The 11261-nt window shown below is 40.3% G+C and overlaps 1 protein-coding gene across 1 annotated transcript; it reads left to right on the top strand.

The window, feature by feature from the left end:
- Positions 1–2263: 2263 nt before the first annotated feature.
- Positions 2264–10727, top strand: lrit2 (leucine-rich repeat, immunoglobulin-like and transmembrane domains 2). The gene is made up of 3 exons (XM_073025788.1): positions 2264–2399; positions 2594–3375; positions 7292–10727. Exons 1-3 carry the CDS (start codon positions 2293–2295, stop codon positions 8095–8097), a joined length of 1695 nt encoding a protein of 564 aa, XP_072881889.1. The 5' UTR covers positions 2264–2292; the 3' UTR covers positions 8098–10727.
- Positions 10728–11261: the final 534 nt, after the last annotated feature.

Genomic DNA, 11261 nt, shown 5'->3' with positions numbered 1-11261 from the left:
ACTGCAAGCGTGGTCATTCTAGAAATCTTCAGCAACTTTCCTAGCTTATGCTCAAGAAGACAAGTTGCACAGCATCTGGAATAGTTCTTTGATTTTTGACTATAACCTATGACATTTCCCTCATGAATGCGTGCTTTCTTATTATGTTTCATCCATGTGCATATTTCTTCAACATTATACATCTTTTCACTCATTTTTTCTATGCAGTGCATCAAGTTGTACTGAGTTGTCATAAAAGCCCACCTGGTTTTACATCAACTTCTCTAACTTCCAGTAATTTCTTTCCCTTCCCTCCTTCTCTATTTGTTTCCATTCCCCATTCTGGTTACTCTGTCACCATTCGCTTCTTCTCACCTACCCCATCACCTCCCTCTGGTTCCCCTCCTCCTTCCCTTTCTCCTATGGTCTACTGTGCTCCCCTATTAGATTCCTTCTTCTTCAGCCCTTTAACTTTTCCAGCTATCACCTTCCAGCTTCTCACTTCATCCCTCCTACCCTCCTCATTTAGTTTCACCTATCAACTGCCAGCTTGTATACCTTCCCCTCCTCCCCCACTTCCTAATCTGTCTTCTGGCCCCTTCCTTTCCAGTTGTGATGAAGGGTGTTGCTGGAAACATCGAATGTTTGTTCCTCTCCATAAATACAGCCTGACCGTCTAAGCTCCTCCAGTATTTTGTGGGTGTCAGTGTTAAAGAACAGCTTTTACAGCCTGTCACCAATTGTACTTGAACTAGGTCGCTTGCAAGTTCATTGTTGAGACGGTTAAAAGACAAGTACTCTGCTGGACTGCTAGAATCATGTTTGGTCACATTTGCTTCTCCAAAGACTAGGACGGAGGTTTTGCCACTTTAACGTTGTTTTCTGGTCGCTCTATTTTCTTCTGAAAAGTAGTTAATTAATTTTAAATTCTCGACAATTGCAGTGTGATAGGAATTTATGTCACTGAATCTTTAACCCATGGCTTTGGATTACTGACTTGGCAACATAGAGCACTACATCACAGAAACAGGCCTTTGGCCCATCTAGTCCATGCTGAACTAATATTCTGCATCACCCCATTAACCTGCCCTCAGAACAGAGCCGTCCATTCCCCTCCAATCCATGTATTCATCCAAACTTCCCTTTGATGTTGAAATCAAACCCATATCAGTCAGCAGCTTGTTCCACACTTGCACCACCCTCAGAGTGATGATATTTCCTTTCATGTTCCCCTTAAATGTTTCACCTTTCACTCTTAACCTGTGACCTCTAGTTCTGGTCTCACTCATCCTCAGTGGAAGTAGCCTGCTTGCATGTACTCTAACTACACACCTCATAATTTTGTAAATCTTATCCCCTCATTCTCCGAAGCCCCAGACCTACACCTGTATTCCGTGATCTTTGCTCCACAAACCCTTGATGTCAGTCTAAACACACCCCTCTAATTCCAAACCAGATGTCTGTCATTTCAAAGGTTGACAGACACTTCCCCAGTGAACCCCTCCCTCATTAAATCCCCGGGTTTCTGTCCTTGTCCTCTCCCTGACAACCCATCATTCCATCACCATCATTCCCCTGTATCTGATTTATGCAGCCAAATGGACCTTTTCAGATTCACTCTTCCATATTTAGTATGGCCCACTGTGTCCCAGCCGGCCCCTCTTTATTACTGATTGTCAATATTTGGTATTACTCAGTTGTATGATTGCAGGATGTGTCCAAGCAATGCTAAATCAAGTCAGACCTCTTGATGATTGCTTCCCTTTTATTTTCTTCTGATTATTTCAGAGCTGAAGAAATAAATTTTATGGTGGATCATCTTTTCAAGAAGACATTAATACATGATTTAAGCATTACACATAGTCTAAACACACATATCTTTTACTGCGTTGGATAAAAATGATACAGCAAGTTTCAGACATATATACTATAGGCAACTTCGCCCTGCTAGATATCTTCCAACTCTATGTATTAAAGATCAATATGTAATTGGCATTAATTTTATATATATATATATATCACACTAAATTTAGTTTTAGAATTGCTTCTTTTTCAAATCTGGATATTTTCTAATTAATTTAAACATATACTGGCATATTTCACAAGGATGGCTCTAATTTGATTTTGTGCTGATTTCTCTATGTACCATAGATAAGACTTTAGTATCTTCTTTGACCTACCTTACCTGCCTGTCTGTTCTATTGTTACGTCAATCGAGATTACTGTTAATGTGATTAAAGTTAATCTCAAATTCTTGATCCACACACTTTTGGTTGGTGTGGTAACCAATGCCTTGCCTATGTTTAAGTAAATATGGGCATGAAGTGGAATGTTTTCTATCTTCTCCTCATCTGTTGTACTGAACAGACAATTGCATCCTGCGCAATAGCGTGTTCCTGCAGAAATGAGAGCTTTGGAAGGTGAGAGTGAGATCTGTTTATTTATACATTGTATTTCTGATACATACAGTACACTGTGAAGTACATGTACACAAGCTATGAGCTCGATTAATGCAAACCATGTTTAAATTATATATAACATTGATATTTACAATGCAGTATGTACTTGTAACTGCATTAAACACCTGTCACAAAGACTATGTCTTATTTTTTAGGAGTCTGATATGCGTGACTTCAGCTCTGGGAAGAATACCAAAGGATGTCCCATCCGATGTTAAGAAAATCAGGATAGAAAATTCTCACTTAGCTGAATTGCCCCAAGGAGCTTTTTCCACAGCCCTTGATTTAGAATACCTGTGGCTGAATTTTAATGGCATTACAGTCATGCACACAAGATGTATGCAGGGTCTGAGCAAACTATCCGAGTTGCGTCTACAAGGGAATAAACTCCGTTCAGTACCATGGACAGCGTTCCAGGACTGTCCAGCTTTGAAAATCTTGGATTTGAAGCACAATAGACTTGATGCTCTTCCAGAATATGCGCTGGGGTACCTTACCAACTTGACTTATTTGGATCTATCCTTCAATAAGCTAACAGTGGTTTCTGGAGATGTGTTCTTAAATTGGCCAGTCTATCTGAGAACACGGCAGCATGATGACCCGGGAGACGGTGTCTCCAATGTTGTCCTAGCTCTCCATGATAATCCATGGTTCTGTGATTGTCGTCTTGAAGGTCTCATAGACTTCTTCAAATCCATGAGCCCCCCTATTATTCTGATGAATTCTTACCTAACCTGTTCAGGACCAGATTCCAGGGTGGGGAGCTTTTTCTACGATGTGGAACTAAAGAGTTGTTTTAAAGCATTAGTCACCTCTGAAAACACAAATGTTAGCGTTCCATTTGGACAGAAAATACATCTATCCTGTACAGCTAAAGGAAATCCTACTCCTATGGTGCGGTGGACAAATGGTGTGAAGATCATTCGGAAATTTAACGGTACGTTATAGAGTTGCACAACACCGGAAAGAGCCTTTTGGCCCATCATGTTCATCCTAACCCTTTCACCCATTGACTCTCATCCTATTTGCTCATATTAGGATTTTATCCTTTTTTCATGCCTATTTAAATATGTCGAAGTGCTACTTAAATGTAATAACTGTCTCTGATTCCAGCACCACCACTGTTATTGTGTTTCGAATAATAAACCTTATCCCTAACTTTCACCTGAAATCTATGCCCTCTTGTTTTGATTTCCCCTACAAAAAGAAAAAGATTTTGACCATCTACCTCATCTACGCCTCTCATTATTTTACATACACCTTCATTTCAGGGAAAACAAGTCCAGCTTATCCAATTTCTTCCCATTATTAAAGCACTCCAATCTGGGCAACATCCTGGTGAATGTCCACTGCACTCTCTACATTGCAATCATGTTCTTCCTGTAGTTCTCCAATACTTCAAGTGTGGCCTAACCTGTGTTTTGTATTCTCAACATAACGTCCCAACTCTGTTATTGTATGCCCTGACCTTTGAACGCAAACCTAACAACTGCTTCTTCACCTCCCATCTTGTGTTACCACTTCCAACTTGGTCTCTCTGTTCACTAACATTCCCTACAATTTGCAGCATAAGTCCTATCCCAATTTGACTTTTCAAAATCACCTCTCACCTGCCTAGATTAAATTCTATCTGCCAATGCTCCGACAGATCAATATCCTACAGTTTCCTTTGACAGTCATCTTCATTACCCACAACACAACTACCACAAATGTCATCCACAAATTTATTAATTGTTCCTCCTAGACTGGTATGGCACTTAAGTTATTATCTCTCTGAAAGTTCTACTTCTACTCCAAATGTGGTCTGGCCAATGCCTTATAAAGCCTGGCATCCTTGCTTTTATATTCTAATCCTCTTGAGACAAATGCTAACATTGCCTTTTCCTTCCTTTCTACTGACACTAGGTGGTGGGATAGGGATACGTCGCTACCAAAAGAGGTTTAATGCACTCCTTCACTCTGTTAGCCTGCAGATCACCTTTAGGCAAGGTGTAGCACTTGCTTAGCCCCCCTTCCCACCCCCGATCAGGGTTATGTGAAGACATGGGAGAAAGTGGTGGATGGTCATATGAGCAGCAAGTGCACATCATGTCCTGGTTATGCAATCACTGATGCCAGGCACCACTCTGTAGAAAAATTAGCCAAGAACAATCATGATCATTGACTATGATTGCCCATGTCAGAGGACACTCTATAAATGGTGATGACTACTGACTCAACCTGCAAGTTAACCTTTAAGGAATTCCGCACAAGGACTCACAAGTCCCTTTGCACCTCTGATTTCTGGATTTGTTCCCTATGTAGAAAATGATCTATACCTTTATTATTTTGGTCAAAACCAACCATCAAGATGTTTTAGGGTTTCACCTGGAACATCAACTATTCCTTCTTCCCAGATGATGAACACAGGCTTTCTTTTAGACATCTGTGTAGCAGCGGTGGGGCTATATTTATTGTCTTATCTGTAGTTACTCATAAGTTTTAAAACAATAGATGTTTTAACATCAGTGAAAAGAGGGTAAGTAAATGCATTTTATAAGTATATGAAATGATTATAAATATCTTTTATAATGAAGTTGATTTAAACAATTATGTCCCAGTACAAATTTATATTTCAATTTTGTTTTTCTATGTTACATCTTTCTACCTTGAAGAGCATTGAAATACAAACTATCGTGAGGTTGTTGTTCCATCAGGTGGCAACCTTGCCATTTCTTTAGCACTTGTCTGTTTTTTAAGAGGCTAATATCTAGCTTGACGTGAATGGAAAGCATGCAAGGTGCTGGACGATTTCAAACCCGACACTACTCCCCTCGAAGTGGATTCCACGACACCACCGGCCAGCCATCTTGAGATGCAGGGTTTTGAAATTCACTTGTGTGTTTGGTCCATGCCGAACTAAAGGTTGAAATTCTCCACTCTTACAATGAATGCAATTTTTCCAGGGGACTGTCTCCTTCCCTGGACAGCGAAAACATGGGAGGGACGGGGTACATTTTAAATTAGTGAAGGAATATTTCACTAATTACAACTGTCATGCAACATGACTTAATTCTGAAAAGATGTGTGTGATATACATCTTATAACCATATAACCATATAACAATCACAGCACGGAAACAGGCCATTCCGGCCCTCCTAGTCCGTGCCGAACTCTTAATCTCACCTAGTCCCACCTACCCGCACTCAGCCCATAACCCTCCACTCCTTTCCTATCCATATACCTATCCAATTTTACCTTAAATGACACAACTGAACTGGCCTCTACTACTTCTACAGGAAGCTCATTCCACACAGCTATCACTCTCTGAGTAAAGAAATACCCCCTCGTGTTTCCCTTAAACTTTTGCCCCCTAACTCTCAAATCATGTCCTCTCGTTTGAATCTCCCCTACTCTCAATGGAAACAGCCTATTCACGTCAACTCTATCTATCCCTCTCAACATTTTAAATACCTCGATCAAATCCCCCCTCAACCTTCTACGCTCCAATGAATAGAGACCTAACTTGTTCAACCTTTCTCTGTAACTTAAGTGCTGAAACCCAGGTAACATCCTATAAATCGTCTCTGCACTCTCTCTAATTTATTGATATCTTTCCTATAATTCGGTGACCAGAACTGTACACAATATTCCAAATTTGGCCTTACCAATGCCTTGTACAATTTTAACATTACATCCCAACTTCTGTACTCAATGCTCTGATTTATAAAGGCCAGCGTTCCAAAAGCCTTCTTCACCACCCTATCTACATGAGACTCCACCTTCAGGGAACTATGCACTGTTATTCCTAGATCTCTCTGTTCCACTGCATTCCTCAATGCCCTACCATTTACCCTGTATGTTCTATTTGGATTATTCCTGCCAAAATGTAGAACCTCACACTTCTCAGCATTAAACTCCATCTGCCAACGTTCAGCCCATTCTTCTAACCGGCATAAATCTCCCTGCAAGCTTTGAAAACCCACCTCATTATCCACAACACCTCCTACCTTAGTATCATCAGCATACTTACTAATCCAATTTACCACCCCATCATCCAGATCATTTATGTATATTACAAACAACATTGGGCCCAAAACAGATCCCTGAGGCACCCCGCTAGTCACCGGCCTCCATCCCGATAAACAATTATCCACCACTACTCTCTGGCATCTCCCATCTAGCCACTGTTGAATCCATTTTATTACTCCAGCATTAATACCTAATGACTGAACCTTCTTAACTAACCTTCCATGTGGAACTTTGTCAAAGGCCTTGCTGAAGTCCATATAGACTACATCCACTGCCTTACCCTCGTCAACATTCCTCGTAACTACTTCAAAAAATTCAATAAGGTTTGTCAAACATGACCTTCCACGCACAAATCCATGCTGGCTACTCCTAATCTTGAACTAAAATAGGCCCTGATTGGGAATTGAGGCCATAAGACCATAGATATAGAAGCAGAATTTAGAACACAAAAGATTCTGCAGACGCTGGAAATCCAGATCAACACATAAAATGCTGGAGGACCTCATAGATGGTGCCTGACCTCCTGAGGTCTCTCAGCATAGTGTGTGGGGCAGAACTTAGGCCATTTGGCCCATTGGATCTGCTCCATCATTCAATCATGGCTGATTAAAGGTAAGACTGCTGACTTCTCTTCTAGGGAAGCAATTATGTTGGAGTTTAATGAAATGGAGAGGGACTGGCCATACTGATCAATCTGATGATTGTGTGAGGTTCATTGCTTGCTACTACCAATTTTACCTTGATGCTTAAGGTAGGGAATCAAGCAAACTTTGTACAAAAACTAATGTGAATATTTTCCATTATCACACTATTACTTAACAAATTATTTGCATTAATTACAGCAACACTCACAAATATTGATGAAGAAACTGTGAAGTCCGAGTTGGTCATTCCATCAGCCCAGGGCACAGACAAAGGAAACTACAGCTGCATTGCTACTAATTACCTCGGAAACTCATCTGTGCAGATCCTGGTGAAAGTTTTGACTTCAGTAACTTTTCCCACCCCCTCTTCCTTGCCCCCATCACCTTCCTCTGAGGAGAATGTTTACATAGATCTCAGGATTGCAAAGCAGACCATATATGGAATAACCCTTCAGTGGCACGCAGTAACACAGAAGCCTGCTGAGACTTCCTACACTCTACATTTTGGGAAGTTTGAAGATACTGAAAGGGAGAAGATTTACATAGGGCCAGGGGTGAATACTTACTCAGTGAATGATCTGTTTCCAGCAACCAAGTACAAGGTATGTGTGACGTTAAGGAACCAATCCCTAAAGAGCGGTCAGTGCATTGTGTTTGTTACAGGCACTGATATCAGTGAAATGGAACAGCGGGAGAAGCTTATCCACATCATCGTTGTTGTCTGTGCCATGGTTCTGGCAGTCCCAGCTGGAATGTACGCTTGCACCACCGACACTCGTTTCAGCTGCTTCGACAAATGCACCAACGCTTGCCGGCGGCAAAGACGCGGAGACCGGACGCTGAGGAAAGGGGCGCCGAACGTCACCTTCGACAGCTTGCAGACAGGGAGCGATGCTGAGCTTTGCAACAGAAACTCCAAGGAGGACAGAAAGAGACATAAAAAGTCAGATGATAAAGCCCGCAAGACCAAAACGGATGTTAAGAACAGCGATGAATTGTATTAGACAATCTTCAAAGTTCAAAGTAAATATATTATCAAAGTGCAAACGTATATGCCACCACATACTACCTTGTGGTTCACTTTGTTGACAGCGTTTACAGGCAAAAGAAATACTATAGAATTTATGAAAAACTATACATCAGCAAAGACTGATGAGCAACCACTGTGCAAAAGAAGGGAAATTGTATAAATACAGGTCGACCTTCTATAATTCGGCACCATTGGGACCTGAGGAGTGCCGGATTAGTGAAAATGCCGAATTACAGAAGGATCACATTAAGCAATAGCTAACCGCCTCATCATACCTTTAAAATATCATGTAAATCAGTACAAGTTAGATAATAATGAAACAGAAATATTAAATGAGTAGCAAGTGAAATTTTAATAAAGTAATATACTGTACAGGCACAGATAAAATAAAGGGTACAGGTAAATGTACAGGAATTAACTTATACAGAACAGATGAGCACTTCCGCTTCTAAAGTGAGACGTTTAATGTACCTTCAGGCAAAGTTACATGTCTACAAGTGTGGGTTTGTCAGGATCATCAACATCTTCATCTTGAGAAATGAGTGAAGCATCAGGAACTGGTGCTGAAACTGGCACAACAGCTTCTTCAAAAATTGTTGATGTTGGTGGCAGCACATCTGGAGGACCAGAAATCGGGGAAAGGAGGTCTTCTATATGTCACATTTCACGAATCCACCAGGTGGCCAGGGCTGGGCTCTTCCCTCTTCATTCGCAGTTACTGAGCGAATCCTCATTATTTTCTTTTCCTTCGCTTAGTAATATGCTTAAATTCAGCGGGTCGCCACATCTGATCTGAGGTCGTAGGCAGAAGAGAATGGAGCGCCAGCCGGGCATCACCAGAGGGTAGTGCGCGACTGCCAGCAGGTAGGCGAGAAGGTGAATAAATGCAGGAAAACAAGCAGGAATCACCTATCTGTGCTTATAAGAGCACGCCAACACGTGAACAGATCTAGCACAACCAAAACAATGTGCAGCAAATTGGTACAGTGGCCCGGGAAATTTGAAATTACAGTTGTGCAGAAAATTTGAAATCAGCGCCGGATTACTGAAGGAACCAGATTATGGGTAGTCGGATTAGTGAAGGTCGACTGCAATTAAAAAGTAAATAAATAAAACTGAATAATACCAGAATACGATCATTAAACAAAACTTATTAAATGTTTAGAGGATACTTTCTGTTTAGTGCTTAAAGACCAGTGAATATTTCACTGCTGCTGACAATATGGGACGGTCAGTGGGGTCTGTGTTACTACCATTTACGGTCACTCGTGGAGTATTAAACTTAAACCCCTTTGAATTTTCTGGAAATCGCAGCTAGGAACTTAAAACGAGTATGTTCAGGTGAAGTGTGCGGTGACAAGAGTGTGCAGACATAACACAAACCCCACTTTAACGATTTGTATATTATATTTTGATGCGATTTTGTTCCAATAACCATAATAGAATCAATGAAAGATCTCACCAACAGGGTGGACAAGCAGTGTGCAGAAGACAACAAACTGCAAATACAAAACAAAAGGAGAAAAAAAAGAAACAATTTGAATAGTAATAATAAATAAGTAAGCAATAAATATCGAGAGCATGAGGTGAAGAGTCCTTGAAACGGGTCCAGAGGCTGTGGGATTAATTCAGTGCTGAGTCAAGTGAAGTTGAGTGAATTTATCCCCGCCAGTTCAGGAGCCTGATGGTTGAGGGGAGATAACTGTCCCTAAACCTGGTGCTGTGTTGTGTGTATTGTAATGTGCCCACTTCCTTTCCAGTCCTAATGAAAGGTCTTGGCCTAAAACATCAACTGTTTATTCCCCTCCAGAGATGCTGCCTGACCTGCTGAGTTTCTCCAGCATTTTGTTGCTCCAGTTTTTCTACATCTACAGAATCTCTCATGTCTCTGTTTGTGATGTTGCCTGCTTATCTGAGCAGGTTAAATGTTAAGTGTGGACATAGACATTCAGGATGGAATGAATTTTGTCACCTATAGATGTATTATTATCTTTGGGCCATAGATACATGGGTGAAGTTTTTCTTGCATCCAATGTCTTGAACTATTAATACAGAAGTGTGTTCAGAGAGCTAGGCAATTTATATTAAGTTAATTAAGTAATCTGGAATTGAAAAAAAGTTATGTCCACATAACTCTATCAGATTGTCATTAAAACCCATCTGATTCACTAATGCTTTCCATCCTTATTAGGCTCCAGACTCATTAATGTGATTGATTCTGAAGGGTGGGAGAAACAGCTTCAAAATAATTTGGGATTGACAATTAAAATGGACTGTCTAATGAAGCCTATTGTTTTGTGACAAAGGATTAACCCTTTCTCTGACACTGAATCTTGCTAATATTACTTTGGTGCCAATAATTGCTGCTTAAAGAAATTTTTTTTTCAAAATATGAATTTTACATTTCCTGTTCAATGAGAGTGCCAACAACAATCTGAGGTAGCACATACAAAATCCTGAAGGAATTCAGCAAGTCAGGCAGCATCTCCGAAAGGAAATAAACGGTCAACATTTTGTGCTGAGACCCTTCATCAGGAGTCAATCAGTTGTAATGTAAAGTAATTAACAATTAATGGTTTGTGCTTGTAAACTAAAATTAATAAATTAATAGATGCAAATAAGTGAGTTAAATTAAAACTAGCATATGAAAAAAGATGATCACAGTACTTTTTGAACAGAATTGTTTTATTTACAGAGTGATTGTATGATTTTTAATTTGATCAAACCAATCCTAGGAATCTTGGGTATAAAAAGGAAAACCCCAACTACTCTAAACATTGCAGCTCACAGAGGTTCGTATCATATTAAGACCCAGCAGCTACCATAACCACGGACTAAAGCCCAGACCAAATGTCTGAAGCATGCTACATGGAACTTTAATCCAGCTATAGCCTAGATTTTAGCTGGATCAATGAGATGACACTTTGTAAGCAGCTTTTGTGTCCCTTGCTCTCAATATGCTCCTCTTACATAAAATTTTCATCTTCCATTTGATAGAAATTGATTTTTAGCTAGATGCACTTGTTCTGTATTTTTTGTTTTGAGATATGAGCATTACTGACATGACCAGCATGTATACACCTTGAAAAGAGATGCCGTTGGCCATCTTACTGAATAACTGCAGTCCTTCTGGTAAAG

Source organism: Hemitrygon akajei, chromosome 21, assembly GCF_048418815.1.
Source record: "Hemitrygon akajei chromosome 21, sHemAka1.3, whole genome shotgun sequence".
Classification (NCBI taxonomy): Eukaryota; Metazoa; Chordata; class Chondrichthyes; order Myliobatiformes; family Dasyatidae; genus Hemitrygon; species Hemitrygon akajei.
Note: the sequence above shows the minus strand (reverse complement) of the source record. Positions and strands in the feature narration are given on the sequence as shown.

Bases quoted from the DNA above. Each gene is read 5' to 3' on its own strand.
- lrit2 (XM_073025788.1), top strand. From the start codon at position 2,293: ATGGGCATGAAGTGGAATGTTTTCTATCTTCTCCTCATCTGTTGTACT. The intron at 2,400-2,593 runs GTGAGAGTGAGA...CTTATTTTTTAG, and splicing joins AGAAATGAGAGCTTTGGAAG to GAGTCTGATATGCGTGACTT. The intron at 3,376-7,291 runs GTACGTTATAGA...CATTAATTACAG, and splicing joins GATCATTCGGAAATTTAACG to CAACACTCACAAATATTGAT.